General features: G+C 43.6%; 1 protein-coding gene across 1 annotated transcript; it reads right to left on the minus strand.

Annotated features, from left to right (window-relative positions):
* Window positions 1–26,921, minus strand: LOC112237306 (nucleolar and coiled-body phosphoprotein 1). Its single transcript, XM_042305846.1, has 16 exons — window positions 26,759–26,921; window positions 24,433–24,491; window positions 24,048–24,208; window positions 22,207–22,265; window positions 21,736–22,018; window positions 18,482–18,618; window positions 17,736–17,835; window positions 15,115–15,231; window positions 14,408–14,494; window positions 10,618–10,874; window positions 10,096–10,576; window positions 9,115–9,714; window positions 7,499–7,663; window positions 2,389–2,510; window positions 1,507–1,587; window positions 1–1,107 (listed from the first exon to the last, which is right to left on the minus strand). The coding sequence occupies exons 1-16, from the start codon at window positions 26,867–26,869 to the stop codon at window positions 949–951; spliced, it is 2,979 nt and encodes a 992-aa protein (XP_042161780.1). The 5' UTR covers window positions 26,870–26,921; the 3' UTR covers window positions 1–948.
* Window positions 26,922–27,364: the final 443 nt, after the last annotated feature.

Consider the following 27,364-nt stretch of genomic DNA (forward strand, 5'->3'; position numbering starts at 1 on the left):
TAACTGAGTGGAAAAGGTACTGCATGGACTAGTACAACGCGCGTGTTCTCCTGTTTCCAAATGTTTTGTGTACCGAACATGAGGGAGTTACTTCAACACTACAGAGCTCGTAACAGTTGGATGATCCCCGGCTTACAACAAGTTAAACACGTACATAAAACCTTCATATCTAAACCGTGATGGGTCTCCGTGAGACTGCAGAGCATGTTAAAGGACGGACACGTCTCAGACCGTTCACATGCTGTGGTTGAATACTTATCCAGGTGTTGTGAGATCTGGTAGGGGACAGCATCATTCAAAAGGCCAGGTCTGCATTAAAAATCAAGTAACCCTCCTCCTCCAAACCGCGATAAAACAAGAACAGAGCATTTCAAAATGTTGATACTGAAAAGACACTGGACAGAAGGGGGATGATACCGCGCTGACAATATTACAACAAGCAACAGATTAATGGCTGAGAGAAAAAGCCAAAAAAATAAAAAAATTGAGAACAGTTTGCACTTTTAAATGGATATTTAACAGAATTGGTGGCTTACTACCGCCACCCGGTGGCTATAGGTTGTAAATGCAGCCTAAGGACATTAACCCTTTAGTAATCTGTACCACGTTTAAAGCACAGAGACAGACCACTCCCCCCTACAGCCTTGACCCATGAGACAGCATCCTAAATAGCACACTACTACCTACTATGTAGTGCACTGCTCTAGATCAACAGCATTACAAAGCAAATGAGGTGCCATTTCAGGACCACTTGTGTCGTCTTCTTCTAAAAAAGCCTTTAAAAAGATTTAACACAGACTTATGAACTAAAATCATTAGGTAGCCAGTTGTCAATGTGACCGTCTTGTCAACACAGCTGTAGGTAGTTCAGTTGATGTTTCGGCTCAATCAGGTTGGAGGGGGGGTCAAGCGACAGGATGAAGAGGGGTGATGATGATGACTAGGTTCTCAGTCGCTGTCGAACCTAATGGAGTTGACGGACTGGGAGATGGCTCCTCCGCGGTAGCTTCCCCTCTTCTTCTTGGTCTTCTCGTGACGGAAGGACTTCCCCTTGGTGAAGCGGAGCACGTCATTGGCCCTCTGGCCCCAGTCTCCATCCGACCCGCGCTGAGGTGAACAGCGAGAGACAAGAGTCAAAACACGTCCAGCACCATGATCACATCCCTGGATCAACACAATACCCACAATTTACATTGGAGCTCTTTTACTAAGGATGACATCGCAGTACCTCTAAATATCCTATGTAAAATGCTAATTCTCTAACTATCAGAAAGGCTGAGTGGGTGGGGAAAATGCTAATTCTCTATCAGTAAGGCTGAGTGGGAGGGCTGAGTGGGCAGAGAGACAAATATTCATAAGTGTGCCTTTGACTGACAGGTTTTCTGACCGACTCCCAGAACTGTGTGTCCGGTGCGACATCCTCGCGTAAAGAGCAAGCAACACGGCAGAGGGGCGTAGACACGGCAGAGGGGCGTAGACACGGCAGAGGGGCGTAGATAAACTCACCTTGGCATCGAAGGAGTTGTCTGCCAGACGGTTGTCCACTTCAATTTCCTCCTCTACTATTCTACGGAAAGGTACATTGATCTTTAGAGGAGGGACACACAGACGGTGAGACACAGACGGTCACAGAGAGAATGGGGGGTTTAGTTCAGTCCGCATCTGACAACGCCCCACACCGGTTAGTACCACAATGCACCTCTGTTCTACAGCCCAAAGCATTTATTTACAAACACACGTGTGAGTGTGAATATATATTCATTCAGAAATGGGCCCAAACAGATTCTGCTGGCATGGTAGTTCTGGCATGAATAGATGTTGTTGGATATATATATATATATATATCCATCTCCAACATGTAGCTACAGATCCATCATCAAGGTCAGGGCCCATTTCTGAATACTGAGACTACGCCATCATAACAAATACATTGAACCAAAAACACAGTAGTCAAGCAGCCAGTCAAGCAGCCAGTCAAGTCAGTCAAGCAGCCAGTCAAGTCAGTCAAGCAGCCAGTCAAGCAGCCAGTCAAGTCAGTCAAGCAGCCAGTCAAGTCAGTCAAGCAGCCAGTCAAGTCAGTCAAGCAGCCAGTCAGCTCAGCAGCCAGTCAGCTCAGCAGCCAGTCAAGCAGTCAGCCAGTCAAGCAGTCAGCCAGTCAAGCAGTCAGCCAGTCAGCCAGTCAAGCAGTCAGCCTGTCAAGCAGTCAGCCTGTCAAGCAGTCAGCCTGTCAAGCAGTCAGCCTGTCAAGCAGTCAGCCTGTCAAGCAGTCAGCCAGTCAGACAGTCAGCCAGTCAAGCAGTCAGCCTGTCAAGCAGTCAGCCAGCCAAGTCAGCAGTCAGCAGCCAAACAATCCAAGCTCTGAACCCAGTCAGTGTGACGGGGTCTCACCTTCTTAGAGACTTTGGGGTAAGTCTGTGGTGCTGGTAATACTTTCTGGTTTTTAGGCGTCGTTACTTCCTCCTCCTCCTCGCTCTCAGAAGACGAGTCTTCTCCATCCCTCTTTCGCTTGCCTGGGGAGGGAGAGAAGACAAGGGGGTGGACATTGAGAAAACTGTCCTTGTAAATAGTCGACCTTGGTTTCTAAAATAATTCAAACCTTAGTGAGGATGACATGAAGGAATTCTGAAATGTTTACTGATTTCCCCCATTTAAAAAGGAGAACTAAAAAGCCTGGCAGGATTCAACAGCCCACTGGTGAGCTACTGCGACACAAACAAAATCGGTCAATTTTACCCCTCTTGGTAAATGACTGCAAAATATATTTCCCTTGACCTTGTAAACTGACACTCAACACATTAGGCAACTATACTAAAAACTCACGACATTGACAGTTGGGCTGGGACTTCACAATAGGACATCACCATCATACTTAGGTGCTGATACGATATGTATTAGGATTCTCATAAGTCTACAGTTGAAGTTTACATACACCTTAGCCAAATACATTTAAACTCAGTTTCACAATTCCTGACATTTAATCCTAGTAAAAAATGTCCTGTTTTAGGTCAGTTGGGATCGCCACTTATTTTAAGAATGTGAAATGTCAGAATAATAGTAGAGAGTATTATTTATTTCAGCATCACAATCCCAGTGGGTCAGAAGTTTACATACACTCAAGTAGTATTTGGTAGTATTGCCTTTAACTTTTTATGGCTGCAGGAGCAGTATTGAGTAGCTTGGAAGAAAAGGTGCCCATTGTAAACAGCCAGCTCCTCGGTCTCAGTTGCTGATATATATTAGTATTGGATAGAAAACACAAAAGTTTCCAAAACTGTCAAAATATTGTCTGAGTATAACAGAGCTGATATTGCAGGTGAAACCCGGAGGAAAATCAAAGCAGGAAGTGGATTCTATTTTGAAAACTCCATGTTCCATAGCCTCCTTTTGTTGGATTTAAAGGGATATGACCCAGATTCATCTTCCTATCGCTTCCTCAAGGTGTCAACAGTCTTCAGACATAGTTTCAGGCTTTTATTTTGAAAAATGAGCCAGAACGATAACATCGTGTCAAGTGGTCACATGAGATTTGCTCGCGCAACAGAGTTTGGGCAGCCATTGCCTTTCCCTCTCCTACTGAAAAATAAAGTTGCGGTTGATATATTATCGATTATATATTTTAAAAACTACCTGATGATAGATTATAAAAAACGTTTGACATGTTTCTGTGGACATTATGGAAACTATTTGGAATTTGTCTGCGTTGTCGTGACCGCTCTTTCCTGTGGATTTCTGAACATAACGCGACAAACAAACGGAGGTATTTTGGATCTAAAAATAATCTTTATGGAACAAAAGGAACATTTGTTGTGTAACAGAGTCTCGTGAGTGAAAACATCCAAAGATCAAAGGTAAACGATTAATTTGATTGCTTTTCTGATTTTTGTAACCGAGCTACCTGATGCTAAGTGTACTTAATGTTTTATCGTGCGATCGATAAACTTACTCAAATGCTTGGATTGCTTTCGCCGTAAAGCATCATTTCAAAATCTGACACGACAGGTGGATTAACAAAATGCTTGGGGTCATTGTCCATTTGTGACCCAGCTTTAACTTCCTGACTGATGTCTTGAGATGTTGCTTCAATATATGCACAGAATTTTCCTCCCTCATGATGCCATCTATTTTGTGAAGTGCACCAGTCCCTCTTGCAGCAAAGCACCCCCACATGATGCTGCCACCCCCTTGCTTCACGGTTGGGATGTTGTTCTTCGGCTTGCAAGCCTCCCCCTTTTTCCTCCAAACATAACGATGGTCATTATGGCCAAACAGTTCCATTTCTGTTTCATCAGACCAGAGGACATTTCTTCAAAAAGTACAATCTTTGTCCCCATGTGCAGTTGCAAACCGTAGTCTGGATTTATGGTAGTTTTGGAGCAGTGGCTTCTTCCTTGCTGAGCTGCCTTTCAGGTTATGTCGATATAGGACTCGTTTTACTGTGGATATAGATACTTTTGTACCTGTTTCCTCCAGCATCTTCACAAGGTCCTTTTCTGTTGTTCTGGGATTGATTTGCACTTTTTGCACCAAAGCGTTAATCTCCATGAGACAGAACGCGTCTCCTTCCTGAGCGGTATGACGGCTGCGTGGTCCCATGGTGTTTATACTTGCGTACTATTGTTTGTACAGATGAACGTGGTACCTTCAGGCATTTGGAAATTGCTCCCAAGGATGAACCAGACTAGAAGGTCTACAATTTTTTGGGCTGATTTCTTTTGATTTTCCCATGATGCCAAGCAAAGAGGCACTGAATTTGAAGGTAGGCCCTGAAATTCATCCACAGGTACACCTCCAGTTGACTCAAATGATGTCAATTAGCCTACCAGAAGCTTCTAAAGCCATGACATCATTTCCTGGAATTTTCCAAGCTGTTTAAATGCACAGTCAACTTCTCTACGCATCGCGCCGACAGAAACAAACATCTTTCTGGTAAGAAGAGGGGCGGGGGCGTATGCCTTATGACTAACGTGATATGGTGTGATGAAAGAAACATACAGGAACTCAAATCCTTCTGTTCACCTGATTTAGAATTCCTCACAATCAAATGTAGACCGCATTATCTACCAAGAGAATTCTCTTCGATTATAATCACAGCCGTATATATCCCCCCCCCCCCAAGCAGACACATCGATGGCTCTGAACGAACTTTATTTGACTTTTTGCAAACTGGAATCCATTTATCCGGAGGCTGCATTCATTGTAGCTGGGGATTTTAACAAGGCTAATCTGAAAACAAGACTCCCTAAATTTTATCAGCATAACGATTGCGCAACCAGGGGTGGAAAGACCCTGGATCATTGTTGGATCATTGTTACTCTAACTTCCGCGACGCATATAAGGCCCTGCCCCGCCCTCCTTTCGGAAAAGCTGACCACGACTCCATTTTGTTGATCCCTGCCTACAGACAGAAACTAAAACAAGAGGCTCCCACGCTGAGGTCTGTCCAACGCTGGTCCGACCAAGCTGACTCCACACTCCAAGACTGCTTCCATCACGTGGACTGAGAGATGTTTCGTATTGCGTCAGATAACAATATTGACGAATACGCTGATTCGGTGTGCGAGTTCATTGGAACGTGCGTTGAAGATGTCGTTCCCATAGCAACGATTAAAACATTCCCTAACCAGAAACCGTGGATTGATGGCATCATTCGCGTGAAACTGAAAGCGCGAACCACTGCTTTTAATCAGGGCAAGGTGACTGGTAACATGACCGAACACAAACAGTGCAGCTATTCAATCTCAATCACACTGCACACTGCCCTAACCCATCTGGACAAGAGGAATACCTATGTGAGAATGCTGTTCATCGACTACAGCTCGGCATTCAACACCATAGTACCCTCCAAGCTCGTCATCAAGCTCGAGACCCTGGGTCTCGACCCCGCCCTGTGCAACTGGGTACTGGACTTCCTGACGGGCCGCCCCCAGGTGGTGAGGGTAGGCAACAACATCTCCACCCCGCTGATCCTCAACACTGGGGCCCCACAAGGGTGCGTTCTGAGCCCTCTCCTGTACTCCCTGTTCACCCACGACTGCGTGGCCACGCACGCCTCCAACTCAATCATCAAGTTTGCGGACGACACAACAGTGGTAGGCTTGATTACCAACAACGACGAGACTGCCTACAGGGAGGAGGTGAGGGCCCTCGGAGTGTGGTGTCAGGAAAATAACCTCACACTCAACGTCAACAAAACTAAGGAGATGATTGTGGACTTCAGGAAACAGCAGAGGGAACACCCCCTATCCACGTCGATGGAACAGTAGTGGAGAGGGTAGCAAGTTAAGTTCCTCGGCATACACATCACAGACAAACTGAATTGGTCCACTCACACAGACAGCATCGTGAAGAAGGCGCAGCAGCGCCTCTTCAACCTCAGGAGGCTGAAGAAATTCGGCTCGTCACCAAAAGCACTCCCAAACTTCTACAGATGCACAATCGAGAGCATCCTGGCGGGCTGCATCACCGCCTGGTACGGCAACTGCTCCGCCCACAACCGTAAGGCTCTCCAGAGGGTAGTGAGGTCTGCACAACGCATCACCGGGGGCAAACTACCTGCCCTCCAGGACACCTACACCACCCGATGCAACAGGAAGGCCATAAAGATCATCAAGGACAACAACCACCCGAGCCACTGCCTGTTCACCCCGCTATCATCCAGAAGGCGAGGTCAGTACAGGTGCATCAAAGCTGGGACCGAGAGACTGAAAAACATCTTCTATCTCAAGGCCATCAGACTGTTAAACAGCCACCACTAACATTGAGTGGCTGCTGCCAACACACTGTCAATGACACTGACTCAACTCCAGCCACTTTAATAATGGGAATTGATGGGAAATGATGTAAATATATCACTAGCCACTTTAAACAATGCTACCTTCTATAATGTTACTTACCCTACATTATTCATCTCATATGCATACGTAGATACTGTACTCTATATCATCGACTGCATCCTTATGTAATACATGTATCACTAGCCACTTTAACTATGCCACTTTGTTTACATACTCATCTCATATGTATATACTGTACTCGATATCTACTGTATCTTGCCTATGCTGCTCTGTACCATCACTCATTCACATATCCTTATGTACATATTCTTTATCCCCTTACACTGTGTATAAGACAGTTAGATTACTTGTTGGTTATTACTGCATTGTCGGAACTAGAAGCACAAGCATTTCGCTACACTCGCATTAACATCTGCTAACCATGTGTATGTGACAAATAAAATAGGATTTGAAACAAATTGGCTCCCCATTTTTTTTTTTTTAAATGAACAAGCTATGAAATTAACACAAGTTTTGCTGCAGGCTAACTAGGGCAAAAACAATATTGCAAATGTCAAAACGATACATTAAAAATAATATGTAACAAACTACCCCCCCCCACCAATCACTAATTGATATTCTTTAAGAATCAATGGGTAAATATCATGAATTGAAATGACCCTTGACCAGATTCCAGACCGAACCTTCTAGAGTTCAAAGCTCACCGTTAGTGATGGGAGTGGTGACTGCTGCCGGTGCTTTCGCCTCCTCTTCCTCAGAGCTACTGTCCTGGGACGATGACGACTCAGCAGCCTTAGCCGGTGTTGTTGCCTTGGCAGCAGGGGTGGAGGAGGCTTTAGGTGTAGCTGCCTTAGTCGAGGCTGTTGCTGCTGCAAGGTTCAAGGTTCAATTGATGATACGCATACAAATGCAATGAAATGCTTACTAACAAATCAACCTCAAAATATAAAATAGCTATGATGCGCAATAAATAGGCCTACACAGTACATATATCAAATACATGTTGGACTAGGTCACAGTGAAGAGGCACCATGAGAAAGAGTCTGCCTTCTGAAAGCATCAGCTTCAGTTCAGCCAGCGTCTAGCTCGCTTATAAGACCTTCGCTTGTCCATATCGCCGTAGCCAGTATACACTTCCTCAAAGTAGTCAGAATTAATAAGAACAAGAAATCGATCATTAAGTTTGACGTTTTTGAGTAGTCTCTCGATGACAAACAGTTAAATGAAGAATTCCCTACTGTTGACTAATCAACGACGAAGGGGCGTAGACTAGAGTTCTTCACGGAGCCACCTGTCCCCAAAACCCAATCCGGGACCCGAGCAGATCCGGATCCAGAAATCAAAATCCTATCACAAGTCTAAGTCAGATCTGATATGATTATCACGGGTGATGTCAATATGTAATTTCAACTGACTTGAGTAGCACGTGTTGCTTGTTGTAGTTGGCCAATTATATGGTCATCAGATCAGCAATAGGCTAGTCGTAGAGCCTCAAAAGCCTGTGTGGCAAAAGTTAGGCTACACAGTACGACCCCTGCTAGAGCGTCACCTCTCTACCTTCTCTCCCTCAGTTTCTCAGCTCCGGTTAACCTCTTGAAACTAGGGGGCACTATTTTCATTTTTGGAAAAATAACATTCCCAAAGTAAACAGGCTATTTTGTCAGGACCAGATAATAGAATATGCATATAATTGACAACTTAGGATAGAAAACACTCTATAGTTTCTAAAGTGTAAAAATATTGTCTGTGAGTATAACAGAACTGATATTGCAGGTGAAAGCCTGAGAAAAATCCAATCAGGAAGGGACTCTTAATTAGAAAGCTCTGCGTTCCTATGCGTCCCTATTGAGCAGTGAATGAGATCTCAACCAGATTCCTTTTTCTATGGCTTCCCTAATGTGTCTAGTGTCACAATACATAGTTTCAGGCTTTTATTTTGAACGACAACATTGCGTCAGTGGTCAGCTAGAGGCTCCCTCACGGTTTCTCATCTCCAGTTAATAAAGTAGCTTCGACTTTTCTGCGTCCCTCTCTCAGATCAGACCGGTCCGACCAGGTCTATACGGATCTAGCTGTCCTCGGGTCTGTTCGGAACAGATATCATTTTTTAAAAATGTATTCATGCATACGGGTGGGGAAAGCCCCAGGTCCACGTTGGAACAACTTTTTGGACCTGTGAATGACTCTAGCGTAGAATTTGGCTACCCACTTCAGCCTAGATGTCGAGAAAAAAGAAACACTTGCCGAAGACAAAAACGTCACAAAATGTCATAATATACGAACAAACTGTTTCGAATGGGAAGTATGTAAACTCCTTTACCCTCTTCCTCATCACTAGAGCTGTCGTCACTGCTGCTGGACTCTGCAGCTTTGGCTGAAGCAGGAGTCTTGGCTGAAGCAGGAGTCTTGGCTGCGGCTGTAGGTTTGGTGGTCTTTTTGGCTGCAGTGACCTCGTCCTCCGAGCTGTCAGAATCGGAGCTGCTCTCGGCTACGGCCTTGGTTGGGGCTAGTTTATTCACCACGGGGGTGGCTGGTTTGGAGCCTGGTTTGGAGGCTGGTTTAGAGGCTGGTTTAGTAACAGGGGCCGGGGTAGCCTTCTTAGCTGGAGCCTCATCTTCAGAAGAGTCGGAGTCCGAGCTGCTTTCTGCAGCAGCTGGTTTAACAACTGGGGAGGCTGGTTTGGAGGCTGGTTTAGAGGCTGGTTTAGTAACAGGGGCCGGGGTAGCCTTCTTAGCTGGAGCCTCATCTTCAGACGAAGAGTCGGAGTCCGAGCTGCTTTCTGCAGCAGCCTTGGCTGGGACCTTGGTAGCTGCTGCAGGTTTCTTGGTAGCTGCTGCAGGTTTCTTGGTAGCTGCTGCAGGTTTCTTGGTAGCTGCTGCAGGTTTGGCTGGGGCCTCGTCCTCAGAGCTGCTGTCAGAGTCTACAGGACCGAGGGGAACATGTCAGAATCAGTTAGTCCGTGGGTCTGATATTACAAATCCAGACACTTTAATAATATAAACGCTTCACTGTGGTTCTCTAAGAGAAGCCCTGCGCAAGACCGCAGAGAAGCTGCGGAGGTCCAGAGGTCCAAAAGGTGAGTATGATTAGCAACATACTGTATTGTTTAATGTTTTTGTAACATAAATCCTGTTGATATTGAAACAAGCCAAGCATGTTCTACCCCAGCTTCCAGATCTTTCTGTGTTGTCTTGCCACAACTCATTGGCGTGACAATGACACAGGAGTTAGAGTCTGGAACTCAGTCTCCTCTAGTAGTCAGTTCTAAGAAAAGGACTCAGTCCTATTTAGTCTATTTTACCTGAGCTTGACGAGTCTGCTTTCTTAGCAGGGGCGGCCTTGGCAGGGGAGGCCTTGGCAGGAGTGGCCTTGGCGGGAGTGGCCTTGGCGGGAGTGGCCTTGGCAGGAGTGGCCTTGGCAGGAGTTGCCTTGGCAACAGGCTTCTTAGCTTCTTTCTCATCTTCCGAGCTTGAGTCAGAGGAGGATTCTGCAGCCTTGCCTGGGGTCCCCGTAGGAGTCGACTTAGCTGGTGCCACTTTCACTGTCACCTCTTCTTCATCCTCTGAGCTCGAGTCCGAGGAAGAATCTTCTGACGGGGCAGCCTTAGCCGGGGCAGCCTTAGCCGGGGCAGCCTTAGCCGGGGCAGCCTTAGCCGGGGCAGCCTTAGCCGGGGCAGCCTTAGCCGGGGCAGCCTTAGCCGGGGCAGCCTTAGCCGGGGCAGCCTTAGCCGGGGCAGCCTTAGCCGGGGCAGCCTTAGCCGGGGCAGCCTTAGCCGGGGCAGCCTTAGGGCAGCCTTAGCCGGGGCAGCCTTAGCCGGGGCAGCCTTAGCCGGGGCAGCCTTAGCCGGGGCAGCCTTAGCCGGGGCAGCCTTAGCCGGGGCAGCCTTAGCCGGGGCAGCCTTAGCCGGGGCAGGCAGCCTTAGCCGGGCAGCCTTAGCCGGGGCAGCCTTAGCCGGGGCAGCCTTAGCCGGGGCAGCCTTAGCCGGGGCAGCCTTAGCCGGGGCAGCCTTAGCCGGGGCAGCCTTAGCCGGGGCAGCCTTAGCCGATGCCTTTTTTGCTTCTTCCTCTTCAGAGCTAGAGTCTTAAGAGAGGAACAAGAGAACAAGAGAAGAATTTAGACTGATGTTAACTTCAACTTTAAAATAAAACTCCAATGTTATGCAAACTCAGGGATGTAATAGTCCAAACAGAACTTTTTGTCTATAAATGTATATTGGACAAATTCAAGGTTCCTGCCGTTTCCTTTTGCAAAACTTTTCTTAAATGGAAGCAAAACATAAATACAAATTTTTTAAAAATCAGTGTAACGCCCCAGGTATAACGAACTTGACGATTGTGTCTAGTTATTCAAACCAGATGTGGAAAACTGGCTGATGATTTAAGTGTTTTCCGTTGCTCTCGAAAAGTTTCCCAACCCCTGTAACCCCAACTGCAGACCAGCAGACATGCACACCTGACTCAACAAATAATCATCAAGCCCTCAATGGAGTTGCATCAGGTGCGTTTGTCCGGGACGACAACAAATGTGTGCTATTGAGGGTACCGAGGTGGCTCTCGGGGGTACTGGGTCAGTTGCATGAAACATCTTAAGTCAATATTCCACTTATCTTTTACCTCAACTTTAAGTCAGTTGAACAAAACATTTTATGGTGAATTTCCCCCTCACAATTAAGTGAAACAGTTAAGGCCCATTAGGTCCCTTAAGTGCTTCATTTAGTACTGTAAATAGCATTTGTGGAGGTGAATGTTTGCTTTCCTCTGGCTTGGTTTCAAAAGGAAAACATTCATCAGCTAGCTAGCTATGTAGCTAAACAATGGCTACAGACCTAGCTAGCTACTCTGTCAGTTAGCTTGACGTGCTAGAAAGTAATACAGACTGGTAACTATCGTAAACATGTTTTATGTTCTTCTGAATCAATGTGTCTTCAATGTAGAAGTCATCTCTGATGAGAGATGTTCAGTCAGTGAATCAGGTCGTCACGAATAAATGCGAATTGTTTTTAGTCTTTGCTGTAATAAAGACTAAAAAAAAACACATTACAGATTTTCTGGTATGCTATATCATTTATTTTGGTGTTGTTTACATTGTTTCATATGGTCAGAAAGATTATATTGTTATTATTATATTCTCTACAGCACATTATATGCACTCAGCACTTCTTATTTTACTTTCCACACAAACATTCCCTTTACCTCCTGAGCAACCTGTAAATATTCCCCGTTTCAAGTTTGTCACGTCCTCTGCATCTATTTTGCTGTCGGAATGTGTTTGTTTTAAAAAAAATGTTAGGTGATTGTGTTATGCTATAGGTCAGGCCCTACTGATCCCTATTCGGACTGGATTTGTTTGGTCACGAGCACCAAACACCACATCGGTAATTTTAGTCCCGTTTGAATCTGCCATGGCAGTAATTTTTTACATGGAAGGACAGTAACAATTCCAGCCAGAATAACCTAAATGTTTTTTCCTCTCTGATAATACTAGTACTGTGAGAGAAATGTCTGAGATTGACAGTTTTTCGTAAGTAAACCACCGACTCGATCAATTGAACAAAGATAAATTGAACATCATATATATCTTAAGGGCCTACATTATCAACTAGGTTTGGCCTCGGCCCAAATTTTCCCTGGCCTAATAGTTGGTGGGCCAGAACATAATAAAAATATAATATTAGCACAATTAATAGGTCTGCACTACAATTTGTTTAACCTCTAGTGACTCCCCATCCCGGGTCCGGTAGCGTAATCGATTGACACTAATTAGCATAACGCAACGGACAAATATTCCTAGAAAGTATTACTTTTCAAGAAAATAACGAGTGAAATATATTGAGACAAAGCTTAGCCTTTTGTTAATCACCCTGTCATCTCAGATTTTCAAAATATGCTTTACAGCCAAAGCTAGACAAGCATTTGTGTAAGTTTATCGATAGCCTACCATAGCATTTTGTCCAGCTAGCAGCAGGTAACTTGGTCACGGAAATCAGAAAAGCAATCAAATCGTTTACCTTTGATGAGCTTCGGATGTTTTCACTCACGAGACTCCCAGTTAGATAGCCAATGTTCCTTTTTTCCAAAAATAATATTTTTGTAGGCGAAACAGCCCCCCAGTTTGTTCTTCACTTTTGGCTGAGAAATCGACCGGAAATTGCAGTCACGAAAACGCCAAAAAAAAATATATTCCAAATTAGCTCCATAATAATCGACAGAAACATGGCAAACGTTGTTTATAATCAATCCTCAAGGTGTTTTTTAAATATCTATTCGATAATATATCCACCGGGACAATTGTTTTTTCAGTAGGACGGATTGGAATAATGGCTACCTCTGTATTTTATGCGAGAATCACTGTGGCAGCATCAGGTGACCAGTTGCGCAATGTAGCCGCTTACGGGTATTCTTCGACATGAATGTGTAAAACTACGTCACAATGCTGTAGACACCTTGGGGAATACGGAGAAATAGTAATCTGGTTGATAGCCCTTTCACTGCTCAATGGGGGCGCTTTGTAATGCAGAGCTTTCAAAAGATGAGGCACTTCCAGATTGGATTTTAAGGCTTTCGCCTGCAATATCAGTTCTGTTATACTCAGGCACTTATTTTCCACAAATAATTTGCAAAGAAATTCATTAAAAATCCTACAATGTTATTGTATGACTATTGTTTAAATGAATTACTCCAATTAGTATAGGTTTTCTCCGTCTGTTGCTGTGCCAGACATAAGGGAGGTATATTTAACACCAGGTGCTGTTCCCTTCCTATTGCACTGCGGTTGCAAGGTGTCTCTCAGGAATGAAATAAAAATGTAACTTTTGACTTATTTAAAAAAAGGTAGGGTGACTTCCCTCTTGGGACATTGAATTTGGGAGTTTGAGCTCCCATCGGAGGGCATTTAGGATCTACTGTTGAGCTCCCATCTGATGGCATTTAGGATCTACTGTTGAGCTCCCATCTGATGGCATTTAGGATCTACTGTTGAGCTCCCATCTGATGGCATTTAGGATCTACTGTTGAGCTCCCATCTGATGGCATTTAGGATCTACTGTTGAGCTCCCATCTGATGGCATTTAGGATCTACTGTTGAGCTCCCATCTGATGGCATTTAGGATCTATTGCGGATCGCCAAAATATCCTAATGATTATGACCACACTTCCATCAATTCAAATATTATGGAGACACTGAAGGAATTATGGTTTAGAAACTTGAGAACCAAGCTGGAGTTATCAGTGTGGCCCCATCACCTGGACATGTGGAAGTACTGTATCTTCACACCAAGAGTAAAAACCTCCAGGCTTCCTTTAAAACTGTACATGTACTGGGGTTAATAACTACAGGGCACAGCTAGGGGAAAAAGTAATCCCACCCGGGAATCGTCCTTCGGAATAACGGACATTCTGGAGTAAATTACATAACCAACGTTCTCTAGCAATACCGGTCCCGTGTGAATAGGTCTTTGGCCAAGTGTATGCGACGAACACGTGTCACGTAAAGAGAGAACCTAGGTCTCGAACAATTACAATCTACAGCCTTTAGAACCAAGGTCTAGAACCTTTAGAATCTATAGCCTTTAAAAACAAGGTCTAGAACCTTTAGAATCTACGTCCAGAACCTACCTGAGCTCTCAGAGCTGGACTCGCCCTTAGCAGCAGCAGCAGGTTTAGGGGTCACAGTCTTTGCTGGGGTAGACTTCACAGGGACTGCTTTAACAGAGGAGAATGTGTCAGAGATCTCTCATTGTAAACACGGGATGCTTTAGCTATTGATGATTAAAGCAGACACTAGTCATTTAGAAGACACTAATCCAGAGAGACTAGCATTCGGTGCTTTCAACTAAAGGAAAGTAGGTAGACCGTCTAATGTTACGTTTTGCTTTGCATTACTAAAGACAAAGAGCACTCAATGTTCAGACAGGATCACCACTTAGAAAAGGAGACGAGGGAACTGTCCAAAATCTGTCTTGACTCCTGCTACTAAAACAGCCGCAACTCACTACAACCGCCACCACCGCTTACTAAACCTACTACTAATAGTACTACATAGAATGCACTGTTTACTAAAAACATAAGTAGTAAGCAACAAATATCAGCATACTACCCATCTGTAGATGACACCTTCTCGGTATGGAAGTATAGCTTCCCTTATTCTGATTATCAGCTCTTGTCATAAGGGAGAAAAGACAATTCTCTTCCTCAACAGTACGCCAGGAACTCTACTCGATGAAAAGTCAAAAATAATTTAAAACTATAAAAACTATTTTCGTATATACCCAAAAAGCAAGTATGGGTATTCTGACACGTCCCAGGGGTTCAGTAGTTGTTACCTGACACTTCCTCCTCCCTGGTGTCTGAGGAGCGGTCCTTTTTGGCCTTTCTGGCCACCGCAGGAGCCAAGGCCTTCTTTACGGCAGCTCCAGGGGGTGGAACTGCACTGTATTCACCTACACACACACACACACACACACACACACACGAGGCATCAGCATGAACAGAGCGCTAAAAACAAAGTGTGTGTGCTGTTGGTAAATCGTGTGGTTCAACTCGAATGCAGGAAATACTTGGTATGCAGACCACATGACTTAATCCACCTTGTTACATTGCAGCCTCTAAAATGAATTAAATCGTCTCCCCCCCTCGATCTACACACAATAACCCATAATGACAAAGCAAAAACAGGTTTAGAACTATAAACAAAAAAAAAAGAAAGTAATTACAGCCTAGAGTCTTCTTGGATATGATGCTACATTCTTGGCACACCTGTATTTGGGGAGTTTCTCCCATGCTTCTCTGCAGATCCTCTCAAGTTCTGTCAGGTTGGATGGGGAGCGTTGCTACACAGCTATTTTCAGGTCTCTTCAGAGATGTTTGATCAGGTTCAAGTCCAGGCTCTGGCTGGTCCACTCAAATACTTGTCCAAAAGCTGCATTGTCATGGCTGTGTGCTTAGGGTCGTTGTCCTGTTGAAGGTGAACCTTCACCACAGTCTGAGGTCCTGAGCAGGTTTTCATCAAGGTTCTTTGATCCATTCATCTTTCCCCTCTATCCCGACTAGTGTCCCAGTCCCTGCCTCTGAAAAAACATCCCCACAGCGTGATGCTGCCACCACGCCTCACCGTAGGGATGGTGCCAGGTTTCCTCCAGATGTGACGCTTGTCAACCTTGGTATCATCAGACCAGAGAATCGTGTTTATGGTCTTTCGGTGCCTTTTGGCAAACTCCAAGCGGGCTGTCATGTGCATTTTACTGAGGAGTGGTTTCCGTCTGGCCACGCTACCATAAAGGCCTGATTGGTGGAGAGCTGCAGAGATGGCTGTCCTTCTGGAAGTTTCTCCAATCTCTACAAAGGAACTCTGTCAGAGTGACCATCAGGTTCTTGGTCACTACCCTAACCAAGGCCCTTCTCCCCAGATTGCTCAGTTAGTCCAGGCGGCCAGCTCAAAGAAGAGTCCTGGTGGTTCCAAACTTCTTCCATTTAAGAATGATGGAGGCCACTGTGTTCTTGGGGACCTTCAATGCTGCAGAAATGGTTTGGTACCCTCCCCAGATCGGTGCCTCGACACAATCCTGTCTCTGAGCTCTTACGGACAATTCCTTCGATCTCATGGCTTGGTTTTCGCTCTGACCTGCACTGTCAACTGTGGGACCTTATATAGACAGGTGTGTCTCTTTCCAGATCATGTCCAATCAATTGAATATACCACAGATGAACTCCAATCAAGTTGTAGAAACATCTCAATGATGATCAATGGAAACAGGATGGACCTGAGCTCAATTTCGAGTCTCATAGCAAAGTGTCTGAATACTTATGTAAATAAGGTATTTCTATTTATTAATTAATACATTTGCAAACATTTAAAAAAAAAACTGTTTTTGCTTTGCATTATGGAGTAGTGTGTGTAGATTAAATAAATAATTCTCAATCCATTTTAGAATAAGGCCGATGGGTCTGAATACTTTCTGACTGTGGTTCAACTGTAAAAAACACTGTTATAGGCGGCTTCACAGCAGAACCAGGCGGGTAAATTGAGTTGGAACTGACCTTCCACTACATCACTGGTCATTAAGGCAGGGCGTTATACAGATCTCCATACCTTGAGTATACGGTACCACCGGAATTGCACACAAGGGAAACACAAACTAGGCTAACAAACGCTAAAAAAAAGTACAAGTAAACGTCCATAGCGGACCCTAGCTAAATGCTAACAGGTGCAAGTAAGCAAACAAACTAAATGCAAGGAAAGACAACCCAAGCTCATAATTACACATAGGGCCCTATAAAACCTACAATGAAGATTAACGCAGAAGGAATCATGGAATACAGACATTAAGAAAGAAATGTAACTTTGTAGAAAATCGACTAAATGTATTAAACTTATTAGAAGAAAAAAAAAAAAAAAAATTTGCACCAAGTTAAATCAATCATAAAGACATGAACAAAACGCATCAGTGATTTATTTTGTCTGCGTTGTACATTAATCTTCCCTTTGTGTAGCCGTTAGCGATGTCCTCTGGCAGAGAGAGAAAAGGCTCCCCCAAAAACCTACTCAACTAAAATGTTAACTACAAAGTAGCATATGCCGATCTGGCAGAATTATATTGATGATTGTAGTTTACATTTGTTTCGCAAATCACATGAGTGCTATAGAATCGTAGCTAACCAAACAGTCTCTCTTGCATTAAGATATTTAGCTGGCTAACATTACAGCGAATTTCAAGTACGCGCCGTAGTCTTTGTAAACAAACGAACGTCTCAATTACATTTTTGTGGCGGAAAAAAAACGCAAAATCATACTGTCGGTATGTCAAAATACCCCGGTATACCGCCCAAGCATACTTATTGGTCATAAGCCTCAGTCTAATCACTCTCCTAATAACCTGTGATCAGGCATATAGAGATACAGATAGATAATTAACACAGTTTGATACTACTAGACATGAACACACACCTGGTTTAGCCTTCTTGCTGGGAGGAGTCTCCTCTTCATCTGAAGAAGAGTCATCGCTGCTAGACTCGGCTGCCTTAGCAGGGGTCTTAGCTGGAGGGGTCTGTTAGGAGAGACTGGGTCAGTACTGGAAGCAAAGCTTTCCCTTATCTGGTGACTTTGAAGACACTGAAGAAAGCATAGCAGCCGAAAGGCGTAAATGTGGTTTTAATTGCCGTTGTGTACATGCCAAAAATAATGAAGGAATTTTAACTCAAACCAAATATGAAGAGTGCAGTGGTAGTTTTTTTTTGTAATTACACATCTTCATAAAAAATCTACAATGTACATATTTTATGAATGAGTTTCACCGTTGAAGTCGGGTCTAGTTTTTTTTTTTCCTTCTTCCATTTCCCCCCAAAATATTCAACATTCACTCCACAATATATAGTCCCTTTCTGCATCGTATGACCACAGCACACAAGGCTGGTTTGACAGATCAAGGCGATACTGAGCCACAAGTAGGGATGGAAACTGGCAACACAGCTCCCATGGTAACTTGAACACCTGTCCTGGGATGTATCCACTAGGATGCATACACAACCAAACAGAAAGCTGTCCTGGGATGTATCCACTAGGACGCATACAGAAGATGAAATGAAACGGGGGACCTACCTCAATTTCTCCAATAGAGACTCCTGTTTCCGGTGCAAAATGTTTTGCAACGGTGTGTAACTAATGAATACACCTCAGGTGATCAGTTTCAGTACCTTAGCAGGCGCTTCGTCTTCACTTGAGCTGTCCTCACTGCTGCTGGTCTCAGCCTTCTTCTGAGCTACTGCTTTGGCGGTTGTCCCTGCCTTAGGGGTCGCGGCTGCCTTAGGGGTCGCGGCTGCAGCTTTTCCTTCTACAGAGCAAGAAGAACAGTCAGTAAGAAGCTGAACTGATTGAAAAGATGCTTATAAAAATATGTGATCCTGTCGTAAAGCAGCATTTCTTAAAAAGTACGGGTCACGGACCCAAGTAAGGTCGTGACAGTACAGGCATATCATTTTTTTTGCCATTGCAAAAATGAAAACAAAGCAGACCAAATTCTTCAGTCCTTTAAAAACCTGCTGTAAGTCAAATAGCGTGCTACAGCTAAGACAATAAATGGGACTCTGGATGACACCATTTTGCCACAACTTTGGAAGTATGCTTGGGGTCATTGTCCATGTGGAAGACCCATTTGCGACCAAGCTTTAACTTCCTGACTGATGTCTTGAGATGTTGCTTCAATATATCCACATGATTTTCCTTCCTCGTGATGCCATCTATTTTGTGAAGTGCACCAGTACCTCCTGCAGCAAAGCACCCCCGTGCTTCACGGTTGGGATGGTGTTCTTCGGCTTGCAAGACTCCCCCCTTTTCCTCCAAACATAACAATGGTCATTATGGCCAAACAGTTCTATTTTTTGTTTCATCAGCCCAGAGGACATTTCTCCAAAAGGTACAATCTTTGTCCCCAAATGCAGTTGCAAATCGTAGTCTGGCTTTATGGTAGTTTTGGAGCAGTGGCTTCTTCCTTGCTGAGCTGCCTTTCAGGTTGTTGATATAGGACTCGTTCTACTGTGGATATAGATACTTTTGTATCCGTTTCCTCCAGCATCTTCACAAGGTCCTTTGCTCTTGTTCTGGGATTGATTTGCACTTTTCGCACCAAAGTACATTCATCTCTAGGAAACAGAACACGTCTCCTTCCTGAGCGGTATGACAGCTGCGTGGTCCCACGGTGTTCATACTTACATACTATTGTTTGTACAGATGAACGTGGTACCTTCAGGCGTTTGGAAATTGCTCCCAAGGATGAACCAGACTTGGAGTTATACCATTTTGGCTGATTTCTTTTGATTTTCCCATGATGTCAAGCAAAGGGGCACTGAGTTTGAAGGTAGGCCTTGAAATACATCCACAGGTACACCTCCAATTGACTCAAATTATGTCAATTAGCCTATCAGAAGCTTCTAAAGCCATGTTATCATTTTCTGGAATTTTCCAAGCTGTTTAATGGCACAGTCATCGTAGTGCATGTAAACTTCTGACCCGCTGGAATTGTGATACAGTGAATTATAAGTGAAATATTCTGTCTGTAAACAATTGTTGGAAAAATACTTGTGTCATGCACAAAGTAGATGTCCTAACTGACTTACCAAAACTATAGTTTCTTAACAAGAAATTTGTGGAGTGGTTGAAAAATGAGTTTTAACCTAAGTGCATGTAAACTTCCGACTTCAACTTTACATAGGGACACTGGCTTTACTCAGTGGCATGTCATTAGTAGAGATTGAAAATAGTAAGGGACCTAGACAGCTGCCCTGGGGAATTCCAGATTCTACCTGGATTATGTTGGATTAAAGAAAACCCTCTGTTCTGTTAGACAGGTAACTCTATCCACAATATCGCAGCGGGTATAAAACCATTTTTCCAGCATCTGACTATGATTGATAATGTCAAAAGTCTAACAAAACAGCTCCCACGCTATTTCTCTCAGCCAATAAGCAGTCGTTTGTGTAAGTGCTGTGCTAGTTGAACGTCCTTCCCTATAAGCGTGCTGAAAGTCTTGTCATTTTGCTAACAGTAAAATAACATTGTATCTGGTCAAACAATTTCTTTCAAAAGTTTACTACGGGTTGGTAACAGGCTGATTGATCGCATATTGGAGCCAGTAAAGGGAGCTTTACTATTCTTGGGTAGCGGAATGACCTTTGCTTCCCTCCAAACCTGAAGGCAAACACTTTCTAGTGGGCTTAAATTGGAAACATGCCAAATAGGAGCAGCAATACAATCCACTATTATCCTCAGTAATTTTCCATCCAAGTTGTAATGTCAATTGAAAAGTAGAAATCTTGCGCCACGCCGCTCCTCAGACTCCCGTCTCTCGTAGTGGAGAAAGGGCCTCAATTTACTGTTGCTTTAGAATAGTAGAATAGACTAGCTGCAATTTCGAAATTTGGTTGTGCCCAGGGGCCCTGATCCTCTTGGAAACCCCATTGATTTTGTTAGTCACTCAGATATCATTAACACGGCATAAATCGAAATATTAAATATTTGCAGGAAGTTATCTGTTAAAAAAAATGCAGCATTTTCTCTCTGCTCTCTGGCAAAATGGGTAGAATTGTAGGAAATTAAACTGCTGGGATCGCTTGATTGGAATGTATCATGAAGCCTACCTGTGTGGCATTGTTGTTGTGGCATTGACGGCCTAGCCGAAGAAGGGCTCACACCCCAAACGTTTGTGAGGCAATAAAAATATGTAAATTTAAGTTTATTTACCGGAGTGCTGTGCTACTTCTGTTCTTTGGATTATATACACCAGCACCCAATTTAAGTTTGTTAGGTGGAGTCGAGCATGTTGTTTATCTTTTCAGGAAATTAACTTTAATAAAACTAAAAAATGTCTCTCCTCCGTCAAGAGGGGGGTCTCACTAATGTCCCACTAAAGGGGGTTATGTTTTCATGAGCTTGGGTCCCAGGAAAACACTGAATTTCTCATTTGGCTCCCAGGCCGAAGAAGTTAGCTAGGTTAAATGTACTCACTAGCTAGCCAGGTTAAATGTACTCACTAGCTAGCCAGGTTAAATGTACTCACTAGCTAGCCAGGTTAAATGTACTCACTAGCTAGCCAGGTTAAAATGTACTCACTAGCTAGCCAGGTTAAAATGTACTCACTAGCTAGCCAGGTTAAAATGTACTCACTAGCTAGCCAGGTTAAAATGTACTCACTAGCTAGCCAGGTTAAAATGTACTCACTAGCTAGCTAGGTTAAAATGTACTCACTAGCTAGCTAGGTTAAATGTACTCACTAGCTAGCTAGGTTAAATGTACTCACTAGCTAGCTAGGTTAAATGTACTCACTAGCTAGCTAGGTTAAATGTACTCACTAGCTAGCTAGGTTAAATGTACTCACTAGCTAGCTAGGTTAAATGTACTCACTAGCTAGCTAGGTTAAATGTACTCACTAGCTAGCTAGGTTAAATGTACTCACTAGGTTCGATGTACTCACTAGCCACAGGGGATTTAGCTGGAGCCTCATCTTCAGATGACTCACTGCTCGAGCTGGAGTCCTTTTTCCTGACTGCTGCCACGACAGGGGTCTTCACCGAGGCTTTGGCTGCTGCCGCGACAGGGGTCTTCACCGAGGCTTTGGCTGCTGCCACGACAGGGGTCTTCACCGAGGCTTTGGCTGCTGCCACGACAGGGGTCTTCACCGAGGCTTTGGCTGCTGCAGCGACAGGAGTCTTCACCGAGGCTTTGGCTGCTGCAGGCTTCTGTTAGCAGAGAAGAGGAGCAGATTTCAAACTAATGTTTCACCAACAAGCTGCCTTCATCAGGGGGCACACAAATATTTTGTTCATTCGTCCTCCTACAGCTCTGCAAACAGAAACGGCCTTTAACGTGACAATAAAATAAAAATGTAAACGTGACGTTGTCGTAAGACATCACAGCGCTCCTGTACCTTCGCTGCGGCCTCCTCGTCGCTGGAATCGTCGCTGCTGCTGGACTCGGCCGCTGTAGCTGGTAACGATACAAAACCTCATCATGGAACAGAACAAAAAAAGGGCAACTCTGTCCCCCATCACTGACACTCTGCGTTCATGACAACATAGAAAAATCAAGAAAAGGTAGGATATTGGTTTAAAGATCAATGTAAACCGGTTACTTCAGGATTTCAGGTCTTTTTATATACTTTCAGATAGCAGACACCCATAGACTTCCAGTCATTGCGCTAACGCAGGCTAGCAGACACCCATAGACTTCCAGTCATTGCGCTAACGCAGGCTAGCAGACACCCATAGACTTCCAGTCATTGCGCTAACGCAGGCTAGCAGACACCCATAGACTTCCAGTCATTGCGCTAACGCAGGCTAGCAGACACCCATAGACTTCCAGTCATTGCGCTAACGCAGGCTAGCAGACACCCATAGACTTCCAGTCATTGCGCTAACGCAGGCTAGCAGACACCCATAGACTTCCAGTCATTGCGCTAACGCAGGCTAGCAGACACCCATAGACTTCCAGTCATTGCGCTAACGCAGGCTAGCAGACACCCATAGACTTCCAGTCATTGCGCTAACGCAGGCTAGCAGACACCCATAAACTTCCAGTCATTGCGCTAACGCAGGCTAGCAGACACCCATAGACTTCCAGTCATTGCGCTAACGCTAGTACCGCTAACTTCCTTTATCCTGACCACAGAGACATGACAATGGTACCCACGAGTGCATCTGGCTCTGGGGAAGCCCCATTGCCAAAATCCTGCTAGATGGTGATCTGCTAAGTGGCTAAATGAACTTGTGGGCCAATAAAATCATTTTTTTAAAGGCCGTTATTTCAGAAAAAAATTCACTTATTCCACATTGTGTTACAGCCTGACCTCAAAGTGTAGTCACTTTATTTCCTCCTCTCCTCTGACACACAATAACCCTGAACCACAAAAATGAAAACATGTTTTTTTTTAGAAAATATCTACAGAAATATCTCATTTCCATATCCACACCCCTTCGTTATAACACTCCACATTGAGCTCAGGTGTATTCAGGTTCTTTGATCATCCTTGAGATGTAACACCAACTTGGAATCCACCTGTGGCTAATTCAATTGTTTGGACATGATTTAGAGAGGAACACTGGTCTATTCACACCCCTTTGACTTTTTCGAAAACACTTTCTTGTTACAGTCGGGATTTAAAATCGATTCAATGTAGATTTTGTGTCACTGGCACACACACACACACACACACACACAATGTCAAAATAATGTCAAAATGGACTTATGTTTCTAGAAATGATTACAAATTAATTTAAAAAAAATGAAATATCTTGTGTCAATAAGTATTCAACCCCTTTGTTATGGCAAGACTAAAGAAGTGGAGTACAAATGTGCTTATTAACAAGTCACATCATTTGCATGTGCAATAGTGTTACGATTATCACGACAAGCCATGTTAACTCATTCAAAACTTGATAACCTGGCCAGATAGAACAAACAAAACCACTCATTCCTTTAATCTACAGTGTTAAATAACACTAATATGAGAGAACAATGGTTTTTTTTGTGAAGAAATGTTTCATTTTGCTGTTATAATAAGGTTGGTTAGCAACATGGATATTCTTTGTGCAGCTCAAGACTACAAAACCCACAATGCAATTCTCTCTCAATGGGCTGGCTTCCTAACTAGCAAACGTCGCTACAGACAATAATACCAAAAACCGTATGTACTTTACACACGCACTACCCTAAGTTGCTTTGGATAAAAGTGTCTGCTAAATGGGATATACTTAAAGGACGAGCGCAAACCTGTGGGTGTGGCCTTGGCAGGTGCTGCAGCTTCCTCCTCCTCCTCCTCACTGCTCGACTCCTCACTGGAGCTCTCCGCAGTCTTTGCCTTCTTAGCAGACGGCCTGTCACTTGTTCCAGGACCGTTGGGCAGCGCCTTCCGTTTCTTAGCTTCAGGAGACCTGAAAATGAGAATGGCACAAACAAGAGCAGTGAGTGGCATTCAAAACAAAGCAAAGAAAACCTTCAGATCCATTTACACTAAATTACACAAAGGTACGTGAGGTTCATGGTTTAGCCCCCAGGAACTCTGGGAAAATGGAGGATTGTAATATACAGGTTGTCATTCCCACCAAGTGGGGGCCAATACATTGAAGGAATGAAATCAGATGTACCAACTACTTACTTCACCCAGAAGTTGAATATGTCAAGCAGACCGGCATCTTGTTTTTCATTCTGGGGTGGCTGTTGTAAAAGGAAGAATCGTTAACAAAATCAGCCAGTTTATTCTCTTTGCGGGTTTCTAGCCATCGTGTTGCATGATACGGGAAGAAACGCTGAACAATGTTTTAGCTACAAACAAGTTTCTCGTGCATGGAAGACATATTGACCGGCATAACGCAACTAGTCAAGTTTTCCATTAAGTAATGTTATCAATGTTCCAACTACAACCCAAATCAATAAAACAAGCAATGCCAGGGCTGACACGTTCAGTTCATCTGGATAGCTACAAACTAGTTGTGTGGGACATTTATTCACCCAGTTACTAATAACCCAACCGCCTGGCTATATGTGATGGTGACAATCTCAAGCACCCATCCGATCCTATTACCCACTAACAACACCACTTTAATAATGTTTACATATCATATGCTGTATTTTATACCATCTACTGCATCTTGCCTGTGCCGCTCGGCCATCACTCATCCATATATTTACATGTACCTATTCTCATTCACCCCTTTAGCTTTCCTGTGTATTAGGTAGTTGTTGGAGAATTGTTAGATTACTTGTTAGATATCACTGCACTGTCGGAACTAGAAGCACAAGCACTTCGCTACACTATACTCATTACTCGCATTAACATCTGCTAACCACGGGTATGTGACCAATAACATCTGCTAACCATGTGTATGTGACCAATAAAATTGGATTTGATGTAGAAAATCCGCTGTAGGCTCCAGTCAGAGACGGCAGAAGGATTTTATGACAGGGAGCGCAGGATTTGAGGGAACCAATTTAGATATTTTTCTGCTTATAATTTCAGACATTTTTGAAGGCTATTGGATAGTCAACTTGTCAAAAACTAGATATGTTGCCCCCAGAAGACTAAATCAACCTCTTTTCCTCACAATAATGTAAAAAATCTAATAGAACGAAATGAATGCTTCAATCTATTTGACATCAGTAAAGTTCTCTGTCATCTCTGCTTGTTTCAAGGAGCAAAGACATTCAGGGACTGGGGAGAAAATGCAATAACAATAAACAGTAAAGATTTTCTGTGCAAAATGTCCAAACAACATCAGTGTGAACAGTTGTTAGGAAATAGAATGCTGTAACAACGACCAGACATGTTTCTGATAAGATTTCAGTTTGGATTGGATGCATATTTTATGACGTTTAAATACTATCAGCTTTTATGATGCTGATAAAGAAAGCACGTTTACAGACGGTCCCTAACTGTGCATTCTCTTAAGATGAAATAAATCACACCTTTTCCACTCCTGGTCCTGAGTCAAAATGTTGCCTACATTTGGTGAATCATTTTACTGCAAGAAATGTTTAATTCTACAGGCGTTAATATTAAGGAGAGAGGTTAAAGACCTACAGTCAGTGTCCAGATTTCCATTTATCACATCTGAACAGTAAACTAAAGTTTCCTGAACTTGCCATATTTGAAGTCCCTCTCGTAACTGTCCAACCACAACATTCACGGCTATCGTCCTCATTTAGCTAAATCTTTCCCAAACATTACTTTTCTGTCCCTCTTCAACTCTCCATGTCGCAGCTTTTCTGTTATAGAATTAATCTCGGACATTGTCCTTAAATTGTTCTGCAAACTCCTCAAAGTATTTAGAGATTGGCGTGTTGGATATTTAAGTTTACAGCACTAATACCATACAGCCTAAAAATAAGGCAAGACAAATTCAAAATGTATAGATATACATTCCACAAGAAAGTTACATTTGTGGATTTGTGTGTGTATCGTTAATCAGCACGCCCACCCTTAATCCACACACTCATGACCCTAAACCCACGCAGGTTATGAGTTAACCTGTACATCTCTACAAACCATTTCTTTGCTTCGTCCTGCAACGAGCCATTGTTTACAGACGACTAGTTTAGATTTGGTTGATCAAGGACGCCAGGCTATAGAAGTCGTCTGTAAACCAAAGGCTCTTCGGGGCAGGAATCAATGCATTTCTTAGCCTGCGGGCCAGAGACATTTTATTTCAATATGTCAACGTTCGTTAACTAACTATGTAGTTGGTACAATAATTCAACGAGGGTAATTGATAAAAAGCAAACATTTAAAGAAAAAAAAAATGCACCCGTCACTCGTCTAACATTAAAAATATATTAAAAAGTGCATTCTCATTCAAACTTGGTGGGTTGGTATCACACGTGTTAGCGCCACGGCGTGCGGCTCCTCCTGCGTGGCTCCTTAGCTCACCTAGCTTAAACGGTAAATAAAACAACTGTTAAATAGAGATACAGAATATGGCGCCTACCACTTTAGCTTGTTTGATGAAGTGTTGAGCAGCCTTGGTAAACTTGTTCTCTAGTAGAAATGAATATACATGCTTGTAAAGATCACTCGGCACTGAATTTTGTTCTGCCATTTTTTTACCACGCCTGTGTGCTGAACAAGAAACGCGGAAGTCTTCTTCTTCTATGGTTAGCGATTTAATGTGCGTACTGACACCTACTGTTCGGGATGGAAACAGGATTCCCAAAAATGGAACAAAATAAAATACCAAAAACATCTACCAAACTACCCAAAAATAAATAAAATAAACTGAATTATGTAAAAAATATCCGTAAACAATCTCAAGGGGAACCCGGGAGGGCAGGCCTTCCGGCACCAGTACCCCTTGCAAGTCATCAGATGTAAAATCCTTCAGTCCCAAAAACTTTTCTGCCGCGGCCACAATTAATGTCCAGTTTCTTCAATCCCCTTGAGACTTGTGTCGTACAGTTTATAACTGTGGAAATGAATGCCACAAAATCCACCTTTTTAACACAACAGGGTATATTTTGCCTGGCAGCAAACATTTCCTACAGGCTGTTGTGCGCCCACTACCATATCTTCACAAGCATCACTTGTTTTCTCAATT

Source organism: Oncorhynchus tshawytscha, linkage group LG25 (assembly GCF_018296145.1).
Source record: "Oncorhynchus tshawytscha isolate Ot180627B linkage group LG25, Otsh_v2.0, whole genome shotgun sequence".
Lineage (NCBI taxonomy): Eukaryota > Metazoa > Chordata > Actinopteri > Salmoniformes > Salmonidae > Oncorhynchus > Oncorhynchus tshawytscha.